The sequence below is a fragment of the Zymoseptoria tritici genome, chromosome 9 (assembly GCF_000219625.1).
Source record: "Zymoseptoria tritici IPO323 chromosome 9, whole genome shotgun sequence".
NCBI classification, from domain to species: domain Eukaryota; kingdom Fungi; phylum Ascomycota; class Dothideomycetes; order Mycosphaerellales; family Mycosphaerellaceae; genus Zymoseptoria; species Zymoseptoria tritici.
Window position 1 is genome coordinate 977,876 of NC_018210.1, and position 18,924 is coordinate 996,799.

Consider the following 18,924-nt stretch of genomic DNA (forward strand, 5'->3'; position numbering starts at 1 on the left):
CAGAAGACCTGGGCCTTGAGCTAACTCATTGTACGGCGAGTGGGGGATTCACCAAACCCGACATATAAAGTGCGCATCGGACACTTGCTCTGCCCATTGCAAAGCCATCGACATCTTCCGCCCAGAACTTCCCACGCTTCCTCTTCGACCGGTCTTTTCAACCGTCAATCGTCAGTCTCGCCCATCCCAAGCCACTCAATCAAGACACCCACCATGCAACCCATCTCCATTATCCTCCTCGCGCTCAGCGCCAACCTAGCCCTGGCTTCCGTCCTCACACCTCCAGGCCTGGAGAAACGTCTCGGCTGCATCTGGACCAACTGCTGCGGAGAAGGCATCAAGGGACGTCACTGTCTAGGCGACTACCAGGAATGCCCAAAGGGCACGGTACGTAATGCCGCAGACACACCTCCGCAATTCATGATCGAGGACGCTGACGAAGGCATGATAGTGCGATTGTTCGGCGGGATCTTGCTGTGTACCTGGAGGGGAGTGTTGATCTTCCTTTGATTGTTGAAGGAGAGCGAGACGGAGGTGACGCCAGCTCGGATGGGGCGTCGGGCGATGGGAATCGGTCGCGAGCTATGATGGGAATGGAGGGACTTGGTCTGTCGGAGACTTTGTTTCTATCCGCGTCAGAGCTGTTTGAGCCACGCTGATAATTTTCAATCAAATCAAGTCAATGCCATTCTTTCACCGACTTCCCTCCACCGCATCTACCGAATGCCTCTGACTCTGCGCAGCCCTCCACAGCACCCCAACCACCTCCATATCCTCCCAAACCCCATCTTCCGCACCGCCTCACACCCACACCGCAATCCCTTCAACAACTCGCACTCTGCCCTCCCGCACAACAAGGTCCATTCGAACAATCGCACTACCCGAGCCCTCGTCAGCACATCCTCTCTCGTCCTCATGACTAGCCAGGTAACACATGCCGTCCCACGAGGACATTGTTGCCCATTATACAAGCAATGGATCGTCGCAACGCCGCCTGCACAACAGTTGATCGCGAAGCAGACGTCGCGGTTCGCAAGCGTCGCAGGCGGGATGGCGGAGGAGAAGACCAGGGAAGTGAAGGTGGCGAGGAGGAGGGCGGGAAGGTGCGTGGTTGCTGAGAGAAATGGGTTGATTCAAATGGGTTGAGAGGATATGGTGTATTGGTTGCGGCCAAGAGAAAGGGACCAAGATGGGAGGAAGCAGATTCCACTCGGAGGCGTTGCAAGCAGGACCGAAGGACTTTTGTACACATCTTGATGCGAGTGCAGTCAGCATTGGCTACACTCTGGCGTTTGATACGGTGAATCTAGTCGGCGGGTCTCATGAGACACTCCGAATACGGCCCGAGGATTGAATAATGTTGTGCCAGTGATGTTCCACTCGAGGAAATCAATTGCGGCCGAAGCGGCGCCCTGATGCTGAAGCGTGGTGCTTTGTACGAGTGAGTATGGGGATGGTCAATCTGGAGTAATATGTTCATCATTCCGCTAAACGCACTACACAAAATGGCCAAATAATCTCACCAACTTTAAACTGCTCTTCCCTCAAATCTCTACAACCGACTCTCCACCCCACCCCAGCCCCTCTGACCAGGCCATTCCGCGCCGGGCCACACATGCGGTAGTGCCTCCCAGATATGTCCGACGAACACAATCTCCAACCCATCCTTGACCTCCTGCGGCAAGTCCTTGGCGTCCTTGCGGTTCTGCTTGGGCAAGAGGACCTTCTTGACGCCAGCGCGCATAGCACCGATGAGCTTCTCCTTGATCCCACCAACGGGCATCACTTTCCCGCGCAGCGCGACTTCGCCGGTCATGGCGAGGTTCGGAGGCACAGGCTTGCCGCTGAAGAGGGAGATCAGCGCGACGGTGTGTGCGAGACCAGCGGAGGGTCCATCTTTGGGAATTGCGCCGGATGGGCAGTGGACGTGGATGGAGCGAGCTTTCATAATGTCCTCGTTGGGGTCGTGGGTGAGCGCGAGCTCGTATGCGTGGGATTTGACCCAGCTTAGAGCGACTTCGACGGACTCCTTCAGCACGTCGCCGAGTTTGCCAGTGAGTTGCACGCGGCCGGAGCCGGGCATGTCGGCGACTTCGATGAAGAGGATTGAACCCTGGTTGCCGGAAGAGTAAGCGACCAGACCGGTCACCACACCTGGCTGGGAGGAAGCAGCGGCAAGCTCCTCCTCGTAGCGTTCAATGCCGAGGATTTCTTCAATGTCTTCTAGAGAGACCATAGGAGAATACGTCTCCAAGGCATTGGAGTCACGAGCTTCGGCGAACTGCACGGCTTTGGACCGGCATACCGAGCCTAGTTCGCGCTCAAGATTACGCACGCCGGCTTCGCGAGTGTACGCTGTGATGACGTGGTCGAGCACTGGGTCGGGAAGAGAGACGTTCTCCTGTTGCAGACCATTGGTGATGATTTGTTTCGGTAGGAGATGGCGCGTGGCAATTGCACGTTTCTCGAGCGTGGTGTAGCCAGAGAGGTGAATAGTTTCCATTCTGTCGAGAAGAGGTGGAGGAATGGTGTCGAGGCTGTTGGCGGTGGCGATGAAGAGGACCTTGGAGAGATCAATCGGGATGTTGACATAATGATCAACGAATGTGGAGTTCTGCTCCGGATCGAGGACTTCGAGCATGGCAGCGGACGGATCACCGTGATTGGATGCAGCGCCGACCTTGTCAATCTCATCGAGGAGGAAGACAGGGTTCGCAACGCCGACCTTCTTGAGACCATTCACGATCAGACCGGGCATGGCCGCGACATAGGTGCGTCGATGACCACGCACTTCAGCTTCGTCGCGGACACCACCAAGGGAGATGCGGTGGAACTGGCGACCAAGGGCGGTGGCGACCGATTTGGCGAGGGATGTCTTGCCGACACCAGGCGGTCCAACCAGGAGCAGAATTGGTGAGCGATCGACCATTTTCTTGTGCTTGAGCAGGCTGATCTCTTCAGAGGACTGCTCTCGTGGTGCATCCGCCTTCTCCGTGTCTCCGATGCGCATGATTCCAGCCTTGTCAGCGTCACGCGGCTTGTCATCCTTGATCGCTGAACCTGTTGATGGCTTCTTGTCCTCAATTCGCATGATTCCAGCCTTCTCTGCGTCATTGCCAGCCTTCTCTGTATCGTCACCAGTCTTGTCGGCGTCGTTGCCAGGAGCACTAGCAGGCTTCTTGTCTTCCTCTCGCATGATGCCAACCTTTTGCGCATCATCAGCACCGGCGGCAACTTCAGTAATTGCTCGAATCTGCCGGTCCAAGTCCACATTCACCGCCTGCTTCAACTTCAATACTGCCAGATATTCCAACAACCTTTTCTTGATCTTCTCAAGTCCATAATGATCGTCGTCCAACTGCTGCCTCGCCTTGCCTAATGTCGCCGTGCTCAGATTGTCCTCCGTGACCTTGGTCCAGGGAATCTCCGACAGATTCTCCAAGTAGTTCCTAACCACTTGATGTTCGGCTTGTGCGGGATTCATCTTCGCGAGACGCTTCAATTCGCGGTCAGCCACTTTGCGGGCTTCCGGCGAGAGTCCGGCTTCGTCGAGTTTCTTCTTCAGCTCTTCGATCTCGTTCGCTTCGTCTTCCTGCTGGCCACCTGGACCACCCATACCAGGCGGCATGGCATTCCCTTTGCCACCATTCTGCCCTGCTGCCAATCGTCTGATCCGTGGGTCCTGCCGCAGCTTGTTCAATGTATCCATATCGATGACACCATCTTGCTTCGAGTTGTTCGTTGTGCTGATGGACAAGATCCGTGTGTTGCCTTGAATAGCAGAGATTGATCGTTGCAAGGTCTCTGTAACACGCTCGAGACGCTCCTGAACAGAGAAGGAGGATAATATCCGCAGCTTGTCCTCATATGTGCAGTCGATGATATTGGTCATGAAGTCCGCCAACACACCCGCCTCTTGCAGATCTTTCCTCACGATGTATAGCTCCAGTCTCCGGGCGAGGATCGGTGATAGTGTCGTTTGTGGTCCACGAGGCAGCAACGCAGAAAGGCGAATGAGAGCAATCAACTCCCGACTGAGCTGCTTCAAGTTGGCGAACAGGCCGCTGATCTTCTCATCGTTCTCGGCAATACGCTCCTCGTTGTGAAGCGTAACCTGTGCTTGAAAGTATGGCTTCTCGTGTGTGATCTTCTCAATCCTGAACCGACTGACACCTTCGACAACCAACATCAACTCTCCCGGCCGTTGTCCTTGCACCCCACTGACTCTTGCCATGGTACCATATTGAAACAAATCTGACTTGTTCGCCTGGCCTGCGTCGGCCTGTGCGACCGACTTCTTGTTGCCGCTCGCGTCCTCGATCAACTGCTTCCCATCTGAGCTGAGGTATTGGCTGTTGAGTGGCACGCAGCCGATGGTGACGCTGTTGGGTTCCGGTCGTGGATGCGAAGCTTTGCTGTATACATTGGCTAGGATCGCTGCAATGTCGGCTCGGTTCTGAAGAGGGATCCGGATGGTGGCGCGAGGAAAGAGGACGGTCGATGCGGGGAGTGGGATCAGAGGGAGGGTGCGGGAGGTCGACATGGTGGCGATGAATGTAGCTCTCCGCCGGGGAGGATGTGATGGGTGCTACGGGCGATCAAGAGTATGTACGAATACAGAAGGAGGAGAGAAGACGAGATCGCAAGCACGACATGTAGTTGACAGTGGCGGAAGTGGCACGTGAACGCGTCGATGAGTGAGTGTCAGAGACAGCTCGCCGTTATCGCCGAGGTTGCTTCAAGCTGGGCGGAAACGACTAGAACGACATCATCACTTGGAGTACGACATTCGCACCAATTGCCGTGAACCTGTAACAATTGTGTCTACCACACGGTATCTGCGTGAATGAGCTACCCTACGCCAGTCTCGCTCCCAGCATGAATCCTCTTCGTCGTTGTTGACATTCGATGTGCATCGTCATTGAAGACAAAGACAAGCGGAGACGTCGGCATTGAGATCGATTGGCTGATCTTCGGCACCCCCTCGTCGATGGATGTCGATGGGCTACTACTCTCTTCTTCAGGCTCACCTCACTTGTTACCAGCATTAGACTCGCTGTAAGAACGAAGATCCCGCTCGAGGAAGATTGCATGCTATGCGTGCTGACGATCTCTCGTGCCGCTGTATCTCGATGGCAAGAGCTGCGAGAGCTGCAAGAGAGAGCAACAACAAACTCAAGCCTGCCAGGCTCGACGATTTCAGGAGACAGCCTCGTGAGATCTTTGAGCCACATGTTCTCGTTCGAGACTATCCGGCACACGGACTATCAATAATAAGATACAGCGAATTTACTGATCGTTTCGTTGACAGCACGATAACGGTCAATCCGCCTTTCCTCCTCAGCCACTACCACGCCTGCATCCTCTCATTCAGACCACAGCCTCACCCGTCGCCACCTTCGTCTTCACGAGCAGACCACAATTCCTTGTTATGTCTAGTACTTCGTCGGCGTCACCTCGCAGCTCGTCACGGTCGTAGTCGCACTCGCTTTCGTAGTCGTAGGAATCGGGTACTTCACGCACGCCTGCATCAATCGCCAAGTTAGTCAAAACCATCAACACCTGAATACCGCTCTCCGAGAGGAGTCTCCAGACGACATACCGGTCCATGCCCGAAGAAACGATTATAAGTAGTGCTCGTCACCAGAGAGCTGCATCCTCCGCAGTCGACTGATGATGTGGATGTGTGGCCGTATTTCGTGGAGGTGCACCCGTTAAGTTGGGGTCCATTCTGAACAACGAGAGTCGTGGGACAGGAGGGTGGTGGGCTGGAAGCATGGACGATGCTTGCTGCGATGACGATGAATGTCGGAAACGAGGAGAACATGTTGATGAGCGTTGGCGTTGTGGGTTGGTCGAGGTATTAGTGTTTGGGATTGACGGGTTGTTCCTTGAGGTGAGCGAAGATGAAGACTTTATAAGCATTTCGCTGCCATGTGCCAGAAGCTTGTGTACGTTTGACCTATTCCTGGACCCACGCGGCTGAGGATGATATGATGTGGTTTCACTCACGCGGGATATCAGGCGAGATGGCTGCTTACTTTGCCTTAGCAGCTTTCAAGATCACCTACTAATCGCGGACAGACCGAGTTCCTCCGTTCTTGTCAAGCGGTGAGCAATACGACAGCAGAGCATGAATCTGCCAACGAATCAATAGGAAAGAGCTCATCACGGGTATACGGCTTCCCTTTCGAAACCAACAAAGTCTGATGCAATGCGTCCACGAGTCATTGAAGGATCGGTCGTGGGCATGAAGGAAGAAGCGGTCAGAAGGGCCTGCCGCAGGACGTTCGTCCTATACCTGAAAGACTGCTGAGTTCACGGGGGTCTGGTAACGCTGGAGCTCGACGGCCGTGATCCCCAAATCTTGGTCTCGTCCATATCGGAGCCAGCCGGACGTCGTAGAAAAATGGCAGGTGTCCGAATCGTTCATGATGTGGAGTTGCAGAAAGTGGACACATCGGCCCTTCGACACAAGCCTTCGAAACGGCTTATATGGGGTGAGCACGCTTTGTGGTGAATGAATGCACGGCAGAATATGCGATTGGACGGTCGATCTGTTGAAGGAAGAAGAAGAAATCTGGAAGGTTGGAGACTGAGGTGGAGAGGGACCGTCTACTGACTAAGCATGCGTCAACGCCTGAGGCAGGAAATGGACTACCAATTCTGGCCTTGATCCTGCCTCTCCCTTTTCTACGTTCCATCTTCGCTAATCTGCACAATCGCGCTACCATCTCGCATTTGCAGGAGCACAAGTCGCTTCTGTCTTTCGCATTCAATCTCAGTGCAGCAAAATCGAGCGTGGTGCTATGTCGCGCGGCGCGACTGAGAAGATACCCGAGCATGACAAAATTGACAACGAATCTCCTCAGGCGTTCCACGACTCCGCGAACCAGGAAGCGGCAAGTCCTGCGGTCAGAAGATGAGCCTCCAGGCAGGACGCTCGTCATGTGCTTCGCCGCGAGTATCGTCAGCGTGCCAGAATCCACACTGCCCGTTGCTGGACAATCCGGCCGCGTTGTCACTGCCGTGCGAGAAGCAGCGAGCGATCAGCAGTTCACCGGCGCTTTTGGAAGCCCAGCCCTCGATCAGTGGCGACAATCCTACTGCAGTGAACGTCTCGCCAATCACACCGACATTAATACCTTCGTCCTCTGTCCATCGCCCGGCAACCTATAGCATAGACGAAGCAGCCTGGCCGAAGCTTTGCCCATTGACAGCTGCGTTGTATTGACTGCGGTACGATTTCGCAAATTATCAGCAGGAAGGTCGCGTGAAAGCGCTACTACTGCACTGGATACATGCACGTCGGGTCCCGGAGCATTGAAGGTAAGTCAAATCCTTCGACTGACACAAGACCCCACAGAGATTGTAAGCAATATGCCGATTTTACACTTGGTACGCACTATCGAGCGACTCCTCACATCGAAAGCACCAGCCTGATCGCAGAGACCACCACTTACTCCTCCACGTCTTCCGCTTCCGCGATTGCATCAACCATGCCGTCGATACCCTTCTCATACGACTCCGTGGATAACTGGGCCTCATCGTTGAACTTCTTCAGAGCACGTTCAACCCATGTCTGACAGTTGAACTCCGGATCGCTATTGCGGATCGGAACGCTGCGGAGCTGATTCACGATGTGAGCTGCAGTCGCAGGCCCGGCCAGCGTTCCCACGTCGACAAGTTTGGCGTGACCTTCTTCCTCCCAGGGTTGATCACTTTCCCTGCTCTCAAATTGATAGTCGCCTGACGGCCCGACGACATGCACGACGAGAGAAGGTGATATGTCGGCGAAGCAGAGCCAGAGTGCGGTGTGGCGATATTGCGGGTAGTCGAGTGGGCTCCCTCTCTTGACGATGATGCTGATGTCGACTGTGGTCATGACCGAGTCGTCTTGAGACTATGCGCGGCTTGCGTTCCTCTCTGATCTTCAGTCCTTCGTCTGGCCCGACATATATCTGCTTGTTGGGCGGGTCACTGGTTCTTGGTTTCGAGTGTTCGAACGAACAGACCGAGTCTTGGAACAGGTGACGCGAGATCTGTCTACACTTATGACGCTATTGTGCCCCGCATCACAACCATCGGTACGGCCATAGTAGCCCCCCGAGCGAGGGTGAGATCATGAGAGCGCGGGCTTGCGTACATCCATGTCGAGATACCATGTCATCGTGCTTGGCACGACTGAGGTATCAAGCTGGCAACTGAGTACCAGGAGCAACGTCCATGCTGAAGCGCATAGGAAGGAAACAAGATTGGAAAAGTACGGTACGTATCAATGTCTGGATAAGACAAAATGACAGACAACCATAGCTCTGTTTGCGTGCACTCTGCAGGAAACATCCGTTTCCAGCTTTCCAGACGTGTGGCAACCATTCCGACTGCATCCGCCCGCCGCATGGCGACACACCACTTTCGCTCCGAAGTGCCACTCCCTCACACCAACCTCGCGGTCTCATCATCAACATCGCTCCTCGCATCATCATACTCAACACCAGGGCTGTCCTCCTCGTCCCCATCCCTCGCATCGACGGCCCTCGTCTTCGTAGCCGCTCCCGGCTTCTGATACATCCCACCACTCCTCTCTGCCATCGGCGCCGCTCTCTGCTGCGTCTGCGATTTCGCGCGGCACTCCGGACAAGTCGTTCCCAAACCAAAGCGAGCCCAAGGGATGGCGCGGAGGGTAATGTATGTGTGAATCAACCTTTCATTGAATCGTCAGCTCAACCTAAACACCCGTCTCGTTCGAAGAACGGCAATGGGAAGACTCACATATTCGCCACCATACCCACAGTCCCATACGTCCCGACCAACACCATCGTGCTCCTCCAGCTTCTTCCCAGCTTCATCCATATCGGCACCAGACACACCAGATACACAACCGGCAGCAACATCTCCACCAGCGTGGAGGTCACGCCGAGGCAACTCCAGTGTGATTTCTTGTCGAAGCGGATGGAGGGGGAGCGGGTGTCGCGGCGGTGGTGGATGATGGAGAGGAGGGCGGAGATGGAGAGTGGGATGAGGCCGATGAGGATGAGGGCGTTGTCGAGGATTGCGAAGGGGAGGATGAAGGCGAAGGAGAAGGGGAGGGAGAGGGCTGTGAGGAGGCGGAGGGAGGGGTGGGATTGGGAAGTGGAGGGAGACATGGCTTGGGTGGGTGATTGAGGAAGGTTGGATTTGGTGGGTTTGTTGTAATTTTTGGAGTTGTGGTTGAGGATGTAGAGTTGGTTTAGGCGGCAAAGGGTGCAGTTGGAGCAGTCTTGGGAGGGCATGTATGAAGTTGACTTGGTGACGCTGGAAGTCGCTGTCGTTGTTGATGGAATGATTGGTGATACTGTAGTACGAGAGTACAAGATATATGTCTGTTGTGCTGGCGAAGAGTGACTGCCTACAATGGATTCAAGACGTTGTCGTTGCAACGTGGAGTGCGTGTCAGGGGAGTGGGGCAGGGGATCCTTCGAAGGCGGCAGGATTGTCACGCCTCTCAATGGCTGTAGATTGACCGAACTTTTGCCATTGAAGAGGGCTAACTTGTGAACAAGAATAGACTGGCCTCGAAGAATAGTTCACTTGTTGTATGGCTCAACAGCAATGTGCATGTGTTGGCTTGAGACAGACAGTCTGCGAAGGTTTATCGATGTCCCGTTGCTCGGATGTACTTATGCCTATACCACGATCGGTGAACGTATGGTCGCCAGTAAGTCCAGACGAGAATAGTCGCCCGCACCCCATATTGCACTACGCACTGTGGTTTTGACATGACGGTAGGACCAAACAAACCGATCCGGCCATACCACCGGCTTCAAGTTGACGCCTACTCGGACTCCACCTCTTATCGAATCCTCCTTCAACAAAGCCTCATTCTTTCTCGAAGACGTAAACGCCTACGCCATCTTCAGCTCGCCACCTAGAACTCCTCCAGCTCCCCTCAACCCTCAAGCCCTCACGCCTCCCTCATAAACTCCCCAATCCTCCGGTCCATCCACCTCAACCCCTCCTTATCCGCTCCTCCACCAGCAATATGTCCCCAACAACTAACCAACGGATCAAACACCCCATTCCTCAAATACTTCACCTCCGCCTCTCCATCCTCAACCGGGAAATACTGATCCGTACTCCCCGGCATCACCAACACCTTCGCGCTCACACCCCTCAACGCCTCTCTATAATCTCCACCCCCACTCACACTCCCGACATCCCCCGCCTGCCACATCCTCGCCAACACAAGCAAGTCCTCCGCATCCCAAGCCTCGAAATTCGACTTACCGTCGGGAGGATGCAGCCAGTCTTGCAGTGAACTCGCTCCGACTTCCCGCCAGAGTTCTTGGCGGAACCATTCCGGACTCGTCAACCACGCTGCATAGGCTCGCCCGAAAGCTCGCAGTCCTTCTGTAGGTTTCACGCCGTTTTGGCGATACTTCCCGCCATCGTAGTCTTTACTCGCAATTAGTGCGGAAGTCGGTCCTTCGAGGAAAGCGTAGTTATGACCACTCGTCTTTGCACTGCCGCAAATTACCACCGAGCGCTTGACGAATGGTGAATCCCCCGAACCGTGCATGACAGACCAGTAGTAAGCTTGCTGTCCGCCCATTGAAAACCCAATCACAGCTTCCAGTTCTTTGACTCCAAGATGGTCGGTTAGTAAAGCGTAGTGAGCGTTGATGCAGTCCTGGTAGCGGAGGGAGTAGTCGGAAGGGAAGTCCGGGTCGTTGGAGGGACTGGATGATTCGCCATTTCCGAGCATGGCGGCGACGACGACATGGTAGTCTTTGAGTGCTCCCGAAGTGAAATTTTGGGTGGTGTTGATGCGGCCGCCGTAGCAGGTTGGGATGAGGACTGTTCCGCGCGTGGAAGTGGGGTTGAAGGAGCGGTAGGCGACTTTGATGTCCTTTTGGGCGCCGGCGGTGAATTGGAAGGAGGGAATGGTGTAGTATTCTACGCCGTTTGGGTCGGCCATTTTGAAGTCCTTGATGTGGAGAGTGCCCTTGAAAGGCGGCCTGGAGGATTGTTGTGGGGTGGACGACCTTCTGGTAATGACGAATGCGTTCCGGGTTCCTGAACTTTTGACTTACTTGATAAACGATGTTGTGTAGATGCGAGTGAAAGTGGCAGATGGCCCCGAGAAGTTCGTCATGGATCACCCCGGCGTGACCCACATACCGAGCACCTGCCAGAATCGGACATGATCGGCACTCGATTGGAGGGATTTTTGCAACTGCAAAGACAACCAGCTCAGGCGGCAGCAGCAAGCTACATCTTAATAACGACTCCGTTCGTTCGAATTCATTCGTATCGGTATCGACATTCTTCGAGACTTCGTGGGCATCGCTTCGGCGTGCCATTTCAGCGTTACCCCATCGCCATCAAGCATTCCTAGGAATGTACACTGGCGGCTTTCGCCGGATACTTCTTCAACAACGCATCATACTGCGCCTGCGTCACACTCTCCACACTGCCATGCTTGATATGATTCGGGAACCCCTTCAGCGCCTCCGCCTTCCACGCCGACATGCTGCCCAACGTCCTCGCCGTGGCCGGGATGTACGTCTGCAATGAGTTCTCGTCGATCCACAGGTGGAAGAGACCGGAGTCGACCTGCATTCACATTAGTCGACTAATACCTGGCGAGGTCTCGGGGAGGGATGCTTACATTGTCCTTAAAAACCAACGGCCCCTCATTATTGCTATACTGCTTCGCAAACGTGATCCGTTCCGAATCCGAAGCACCACCAACCCGACTCCAAGGTCCCAGAAGTCCATTCGCCGACCGTTCTTGATAAATCAACAAATCCCTCTCATCCTTGACCCATCGATACCACACCCTAGCGCCTTCATTATCGGCCTTTAAAAACGTCGCATCGATGACAGGATACCCCGGCGCGAGGTACTCCTTCGCAGCCGAGAACGTCTTGAAGTCCGTCGTGGTGACATACATTAATTTATTCGGCGGTTGCGGTCCCGACCGATCGGCCGGCGTGGCGGGGAAGAAGCGCGAAGCGAAGACGACAAAGTACGTCTGGGAGCTTTCATCCCACACGGCTTCGGGCGCCCAGACGTTTCCCGCGGAAGAGTCTGTGAGGTTCGGGGAGAGGCGGGGAGAAGACCAGTTGACCAGATCGGTGGACTCCCAGATGATGATTTTGAGGGAGCCGAAGCGGGAGGCGACGTTGAAGTCGGCTTTGTTGTTGACTTGGAGATCCGTGCCGATGAGCCAGTATTTGCTTCCGTCTTTCGCGCGGACGATTTTGGAATCTCGCACGCCTTTGTCGCCGATGGTGGAGCGGAGGATGGCGCCGTTGGAGCCGTCGGTTGTGAGTTGTTGCCAGGTGTGGGCGTCGTTGCCTTTGGAGAGGTACATGTAGATGGCTTCATCTTCGACGGGGAAGGTGGTGAGGAGATAGCCGACTTTGGCGGTGGATGACTGTCGGGTGAAGAGGTCTGGTTGAGGAGAGGATTGGGGGAGGGCGAAGGCTGTTGCTGCCAGGAGGGTGGCGGTGGAGAGGAGGGTTAGAGGCAGCATGATGGCGGTTGGAAGCGGTTGATTTGGGGGAGTGGAGGGTGTATCCTGCGGGTGTGTCAGTGCTTATATGCATCTGAGATTCGTTCGTCAATCTGATACAAGAGTGGAGCCGCCGGAAGAATAGCCAGCATGCAGCTCTCCACGTCGAGATCCCGGTCGATCGCCTGCCTATTACGGAAGGTCCGGGGAAGCCAAGATCCGGAGTAATTTTACTGCCAAGGAAGATCGCTGTTCATCTTCCGCGACAGGGAGAGACACGGACGTGCTTTGATTGGTGCGAAAATCGGATACGACTCCATGTCGTTCTATTCTTCATTCGGAACACCCGGAACATCGTATAGCGATCGCGCGAGCGATGAAGATGAACATGCTTGTCATAGAAATGCGCTGGCACTAGTGCATCAGCAAGCGATATCCATAGAATAACTGTTCCCTCCAAGAATTCATATCGGCGCGTGGACCACTTTAGTGATAGTCGTGCCATCGTCTAATGCCTCTGTCTCATCCGCTAAGGCATAGCCTCGCCATTTCGGCAGCACAATGGCAAACATCAACCAGTAAATCACGCCGAGGGTGAGCCTGTGGGTGTCGTTAATACAGCAGTCCTGAATGGACAGAGTGCCGCCTGACTTACACTGCAATACCAACCAAAGCATAAGCCGCCGCTCCGAACACACCCGACTTCTGAGCCGGACTTGGGAAGAATGGCGCAACGAGAAGAGCCACGCTGACGCCCATCCGAATGACGACTCCCGGAATCCAGGCTTTGTATGGTCGTTGTAAGTCCGGCCGTCTAAATCGAAGCCAGATGAGACCAAAGCTAACAGCAAGAGCGGAGATCTGAGCTGGATATCCTTCCACTTCTAGGATGAAGGAGTAGACATCGCCAGTCGGGATTGCCAGCACCAGGACCGATGGGATGTAGTGTACGAGCAGTCCGCCGAGGGGCGAGCCGAACGGCGCGTTGGAGGATAGGACGCGCGAGAAAGGGATGAGACCCGTCCGGGCGATTTCCTGGTTCAATCGAGCAAGAGCAAAGGTCACGACCATGACGTTGCCAACACAGCCTAGAGCTACCATGAGAGGGAGGAAGCGGCGTCCGACTGATGTCCCAACGACTCGTTCGAAGTAGAGGGCGGCGATGAGTCCACCACTGTTCCGAACCTCATCAAGGGGTACAACGCTGAAGTAAGCGATGTTGACCAGGAGGTACATCCCGCATGCGGTCACCAGGGCGGTGAGCGTGACGGACTTGAGCGTTCGAATAGGGTTCTTGACTTCGTTGAGGACATTATTGACGTTGTTGAGGCCGGCGAACGAGTAGAAGACTTTGAGGATTGAGGTTGCGATGGCGCCGAGGGACCAGATGCTGCCAGTCCAGAGGGCAGTCCAGGACCATTGTAGATGTTTAGCTGTTGGAGATTGGAGCGCTGTTGCAGTATCGTTGTGGCGGAAGAGAACAACGAAGATGCCGCTGAGGATCATGAATATCATCATAGCAATCTTTATCCAGCCAAGAGCATTTTGGATGCGAATGCCGGTCTCCATGAAGCAGGCATGAACGAAGGTAACCCAGGTCAACAATCCGACAGCAATGGCTTTGCGAGCACCTTCTGATTCATCAATGCCGAAGGCGAAAAGCATGTACTGGGCAAAGATGATGCAGTTGCTTGCGGTGAACCCGAGCAAGATCGCCTGTGTGGCCACCAGTATACTGACGAGGTACTTTGGCTTGCGGTATGTGAACTCGAGATAGACTTTGTCTCCTCCAGAGCGTGGCAACATGGATCCGAACTCCAGAGCGACCATCAATCCGAAGTATGCTAGGAGAGCGCCGACGATCCATAATGTCAATGCCAGACCTGGGGAACCGACTGCTGCGAGGATCGTTCCGGGTACGGCGAAGATTCCTGATCCAAGAACGCGGGAGATGGTCAAAATGTATGCACTACTCCAAGTGAGGTTGCGACCAAGTGCGCTCGTCTCGGGCAGTACATCGGCCTCGACGTCGGAGGGAGGAGGCTTGATTTCGATGGCGGAGTCATGGCGCTCAGTTCTGTCGATGGCGTGGTAGCTTTCGGCGATGGTCCCTGACAGTAGCGATGTACTCTCGGATGTGTTGTTGCCATCACCCGTCTGTGACGCCATGATCAAGTTCCGAGATAGCAACGTCTCCAGCAATAGGACCTGAAGATGGAGTTACCGTGGGCAGGGCTGGCATAGTCTTTCACTGTGCTGGAGGGAATGTCAAGACCTATGATCAGCTGGTGAACAATCACATCATGTTGGAATCGAAGGCGTATGCATTTCAAAGCAGATGGAGGCTCTTGTGTATCCTGGAAACAACCCGGAACCTTGATACGTTGCGGTACTTTGAAACGAAGGAGGCGAAATGCATCACGCAATCCAAGGGACGCTTGACGACTCATGCCAGCGTATAAGCGGATGATGGTCGTGTCGCCGTATGCACACATGGCAGCTTGCGAGTGCTACGTCGTTGGAGTATCATGCAGCGCATGATCTTGTCGATGCACGTCTGTTGTGATCTGCCCTCGAAGATGGTGTGATTGTGATTGTAGCAAGAGATGTGAGGAGATTCTGGAAGCTGTGGAGGTCGAGAACAATTTCTGTCCATCTCATCTCAATGGGCGACCGTATCATTTCGGCACGCTCGCGACACGCTTTTACATCGACGCGTCTTCTCTTTTGGTGGGGCAAGTTTTAGGCAAACAGCAACACTTCCAAAGCACTCTCTCAGTGAACCATCTACACAACTCTCCGCCGACAACATCACCGCCGTCACCGCCACCATGGGTACTATCACCCTCACCACCTCACTCCCACTCCCACTCCTACTAACAACACCCTCACAGACTACGGCTACTCCACCACCTCCTACGGCGCCCAAGGCGGAGCCTCCGGCGGCGGCTTCATGCCGGGCTCGCAGTCCGCCAACGACAACAGCGCAACCAAACGCACCGGCTACGGCAAAGACACCCTCCGGCCCGTCACCATCAAACAACTCCTCGACGCGCACCACCCACACCCCGACGCCGACCACTTCATGGTCGACGATACCGAAATGACCCAAGTCACCTTCATCGGACAAATCCGGAACATCTCCACGCAAACGACCAACGTGACGTATAAAATGGACGACGGCACGGGGAGTATTGAAGTCAAAGTGTGGATTGACGCGGAAGCGTTTGAGCCCGCGGAAGGAGGAGGAGGAGGAGGAGGGAAGCAGAAACCGGTGGAGCAGGGGTATGCGCGGGTGTGGGGACGACTGAAGGCGTTTAATAATAAGCGGCACGTCGGGGCGATTAATGTGCGGCCGATTCAGGACTTCAATGAGATTTCGTATCATTTGCTGGAGGCGACGGTGGTGCATTTGCAGCTTACCAAGGGGCCGCCCGGAGGAGGCAACGAGGGACAACAACCGGGTGCGAACGGGTATGGACAACAACTGGCGCAGCAGAATGGAGGTGGTGGTGGGGGAGGGGATATCTCGGGGGTGAGTGCGTCGGCGAGAAAGGTGTATTCGTGTTTGAAGAGTACGCCGCAGACGAATGAGGGGTTGCATGCGCAGGATATTGCGGGGAGGGTGAATATGGAGTTGAGTGAGGTGATGAAGGCGGGGGATGAGTTGTTGGGGTTGGGGAGGGTGTATACCACGGTGGATGATGCGACGTGGGCGATTTTGGAGATTTGAGGAAGAGATCACACAGCAAAGAGCACGGTATCTGATCAAGAGATGAATCGAGTGGAGAGCATGAACGAGGAAAGACTGCAGCAGTATCTCAGGTGGTCAAGAATGCCGCCATGAGTCAAAATGCGATGTCACACAAGAGCAGAGACCGGGCACTGCCCCAGAGACGGCGTATCCGACACACTGAATGGATTCCAGAGATTTGCATTGCCATAGCATCATTATCGCAAAGCGTCAGACCTCCTCAAGAAGACCTCTCCACCTCCATGGACAAGAACAAAACACAAGCCGCCACAATCGCCGCCGCGACAACCGTAAACACCTAACTCACACATCAGTAACAGCCCTTCTCCCTCCCATCCACAACCACGTCAACAGCACAGCAAAGCATCAGACTCACCACCTGCGTCCCCCAACCACTCTGCACCACCGCCTCCCGTCTCGCATACCCCTCCACAGTCTTCACATAATTCCCCACCCCGGCTCCAAGACACCCCAACGCGAGCACCCAAAACACCACTCCCAACGGCAGCGCAATCTTCCTCTCCGTCGGGGAAGGTTGATGTTTGAGATGGAAAGAAATGAGAATCGCGGTCGCCACGACGGACATGTAGATTGCCAAGCGCAGCCAGGAGAGAAAAGTGCGTTCGGCGGCGAGGTGGTCGCGGGCGGAGGAGTCGGTGTTGTCGAAGAGGAGGGGGGAGAGGAGGGGGGTGGTGTAGAAGGGGTGGAGGGTTGGGGGGGAGTTTCGCCTGGAGGGGGGGGGGGAGGGGGGTTAGGTGGTTGGGTGGGAGATGGGTGGGATGGGAGAGGGAGAGGCGTACTGGTGGACAAAGGTTGGTTTGCGGAAGATTCCAAAGGGGTTGAAGAGGTCGTTTGCGAGGGCGCGGTCGGAGGCTGTGGTGGAGATGGAGAAGGTGGGGGAGGGGGAGCGGTGGGGTGGCATGGTGTGGTTTCGCGGAAGAGGACTCGGGGGTGTTTCGAAGGCGATGTGCTTCTTCTGGTTGCCTTGCCGCTGCTCACTCAACGTCTCCTCTCCATACGCCGGATCATTCGTGGACCTTGGTGTCCGAAGACGTGAAAGAAGTGGCATGTGAGGACGGTGAGGTTTGGAATGTCGAGCGCCACAAGCTGGATGTAGAATTACTTGGAAGTGGCTGGAGATTTGTGGCCGTGCAAACGTGTCTTTGTCTCATCTCCTCTCCAAGTCATCGTCAAAACCAACTTGACCTGGTTCGTCGCGACGTGTCGAGTTCCTCCGTCGGCCGTTTGCAGAAGACGGCTTGCACAGCTGAGGTTCGCAGTGCGAGCTGCATTCGGCAGCTCTGGTGGCTGATCGAAGGATTTACGGGCGTAAGAACTCCGGCTTTTGGCTGAAGCGGACGTAAGATGAGTGATCAACCTCGACCCATCGACCACCGATGACATCTGGACCTCGACAACTCCGCATCGTTGAGGTGGATTTGAGTTCTGTCAGATAGTATAAGGTCGAAGGATCTCCCCAAAACATATCTCGATATCAACAGCATCTCGACGACTCTCCAGACAAGCATCTCAAAATCGCTACGAAGCACATCCACGAGACGAAAGATCCACCTCGCAGATCTAGTCTACTCCATACCGAGACATTTCCACATATACACCATGTCAAAAGCAGGAGAACCCCTCAAACCCCTGTTGGCGCCGTCGACATCTCGTCCTAGTGCTTCATGGTTCGGTCCCGGCAAAAACACCACAGTACGTGCAGTCCACCATCACCCACACCCTCCCCTCCATCAACTAACCACTCCCCACCCACCAGGTCCTCCGCGACAACTTCGACATCACAACATGGCTCGCCATGGGCGCCCTCGCCCAAGGCACCGCCTTCCTCCTCCTCGGCCGCCTCTCCCTCCTCCCAGCCTTCACCCTCATCCTCTTCCGCCTCCTCACCACCTACCTCCAAACCATCAACATCCTCACCAACCCCAACATGTCCAACATAATCCCGGGTAAATTCTCCGCCCAAATCCCTCAACCGGACGGAACCTTCTCCGCCCAACCCGCCAACTCATCCATCGTCGTCTTCCACATCGGCGCCCGCACAAACCACCCCATGGGCCTCCTCGCTCCGGGCTACAAAGATCTCGGCGGCTACTTCCAATCCATGGCAACCGAACTCGACGAGCGCGCGGAGGAATTCGGTTTCCTAGGCATGACATCCTGGCTCGACGCCGCGTCCCGCTCCTCTTCCAATGGCAACCTGTCCGTCGGCTACTTCCGCACGCTCGAAGGCCTGCAAGCATTCGCCCACAGCGAACTCCACCGCAAAGCGTGGGACTGGTGGAATCGCACGGTCAAGCAACACAGCCATCTCAGTATCTACCACGAGACATTTGAAGTGCCCAAGGGCGCGTGGGAGACGATTTACGCAAACTCGCATCGGGAAGGGTTGGCGAGTGCGACGTTTAAAGTGGAGGGCAGCGAGGAGAAGTGGGTGAGTGGAGTGGTGGATGCGAATAAGGGCGTGTTGAGGAGTGCGGCGGGGAGGATCACGAGGGGGAGTGGAGGGGAGAATGAGAAGTATGGGGAGGTGGAGTATGTTTGAGAGTGAGGGGATTGCCTGTGTGAGATGATGACGGATGAGTTGAAGAGAGAAGGAGGAACGGTGATGTATGGAGTGAATATGTTGCGATTTTTGGGAGTTTGGATCAGG

At 55.0% G+C, this 18,924-nt stretch overlaps 11 protein-coding genes across 11 annotated transcripts; 3 read left to right on the plus strand and 8 right to left on the minus strand.

The window, feature by feature from the left end:
- Positions 1–213: 213 nt before the first annotated feature.
- On the plus strand, positions 214–1,445 carry MYCGRDRAFT_95712 (uncharacterized protein; the record flags this gene model as incomplete). The annotated part of the gene is made up of 3 exons (XM_003849343.1): positions 214–387; positions 973–1,103; positions 1,370–1,445. 3 exons carry the CDS (start codon positions 214–216, stop codon positions 1,443–1,445), a joined length of 381 nt encoding a protein of 126 aa, XP_003849391.1.
- A 107-nt stretch (positions 1,446–1,552) lies between these two features.
- Positions 1,553–4,543, minus strand: MYCGRDRAFT_75552 (uncharacterized protein; the record flags this gene model as incomplete). The annotated part of the gene is made up of 2 exons (XM_003849672.1): positions 1,553–2,989; positions 3,206–4,543. 2 exons carry the CDS (start codon positions 4,541–4,543, stop codon positions 1,553–1,555), a joined length of 2,775 nt encoding a protein of 924 aa, XP_003849720.1.
- An 892-nt stretch (positions 4,544–5,435) lies between these two features.
- Positions 5,436–5,827, minus strand: MYCGRDRAFT_95714 (uncharacterized protein; the record flags this gene model as incomplete). Its single annotated transcript, XM_003849671.1, has 2 exons — positions 5,436–5,525; positions 5,603–5,827. 2 exons carry the CDS (start codon positions 5,825–5,827, stop codon positions 5,436–5,438), a joined length of 315 nt encoding a protein of 104 aa, XP_003849719.1.
- Positions 5,828–7,459: 1,632 nt separating this feature from the next.
- MYCGRDRAFT_117817 (uncharacterized protein) lies at positions 7,460–9,300 on the minus strand (the record flags this gene model as incomplete). Its single annotated transcript, XM_003849670.1, has 3 exons — positions 7,460–7,903; positions 8,443–8,704; positions 8,773–9,300. 3 exons carry the CDS (start codon positions 9,270–9,272, stop codon positions 7,460–7,462), a joined length of 1,206 nt encoding a protein of 401 aa, XP_003849718.1.
- Positions 9,301–10,186: 886 nt separating this feature from the next.
- Positions 10,187–10,945, minus strand: MYCGRDRAFT_27464 (uncharacterized protein; the record flags this gene model as incomplete). Its single annotated transcript, XM_003849669.1, has 1 exon — positions 10,187–10,945. A coding segment is annotated over one exon (759 nt), but the record flags the coding sequence as incomplete, so codon positions are not given.
- A 495-nt stretch (positions 10,946–11,440) lies between these two features.
- Positions 11,441–12,526, minus strand: MgXYL4 (beta-xylosidase; the record flags this gene model as incomplete). Its single annotated transcript, XM_003849668.1, has 2 exons — positions 11,441–11,595; positions 11,651–12,526. Coding segments are annotated over 2 exons (1,023 nt in total), but the record flags the coding sequence as incomplete, so codon positions are not given.
- Positions 12,527–12,963: 437 nt separating this feature from the next.
- MYCGRDRAFT_47254 (uncharacterized protein) lies at positions 12,964–14,668 on the minus strand (the record flags this gene model as incomplete). The annotated part of the gene is made up of 2 exons (XM_003849667.1): positions 12,964–13,099; positions 13,155–14,668. 2 exons carry the CDS (start codon positions 14,666–14,668, stop codon positions 12,964–12,966), a joined length of 1,650 nt encoding a protein of 549 aa, XP_003849715.1.
- A 662-nt stretch (positions 14,669–15,330) lies between these two features.
- Positions 15,331–16,232, plus strand: MYCGRDRAFT_95717 (uncharacterized protein; the record flags this gene model as incomplete). The annotated part of the gene is made up of 2 exons (XM_003849344.1): positions 15,331–15,334; positions 15,394–16,232. The coding sequence occupies 2 exons, from the start codon at positions 15,331–15,333 to the stop codon at positions 16,230–16,232; spliced, it is 843 nt and encodes a 280-aa protein (XP_003849392.1).
- Positions 16,233–16,473: 241 nt separating this feature from the next.
- On the minus strand, positions 16,474–16,962 carry MYCGRDRAFT_47732 (uncharacterized protein; the record flags this gene model as incomplete). The annotated part of the gene is made up of 2 exons (XM_003849666.1): positions 16,474–16,551; positions 16,630–16,962. Coding segments are annotated over 2 exons (411 nt in total), but the record flags the coding sequence as incomplete, so codon positions are not given.
- Positions 16,963–17,000: 38 nt separating this feature from the next.
- Positions 17,001–17,240, minus strand: MYCGRDRAFT_82144 (uncharacterized protein; the record flags this gene model as incomplete). Its single annotated transcript, XM_003849665.1, has 1 exon — positions 17,001–17,240. The coding sequence occupies one exon, from the start codon at positions 17,173–17,175 to the stop codon at positions 17,005–17,007; it is 171 nt and encodes a 56-aa protein (XP_003849713.1).
- A 561-nt stretch (positions 17,241–17,801) lies between these two features.
- MYCGRDRAFT_110754 (uncharacterized protein) lies at positions 17,802–18,816 on the plus strand (the record flags this gene model as incomplete). The annotated part of the gene is made up of 2 exons (XM_003849345.1): positions 17,802–17,966; positions 18,031–18,816. The coding sequence occupies 2 exons, from the start codon at positions 17,874–17,876 to the stop codon at positions 18,814–18,816; spliced, it is 879 nt and encodes a 292-aa protein (XP_003849393.1).
- Between the last annotated feature and the right edge of the window lie 108 nt (positions 18,817–18,924).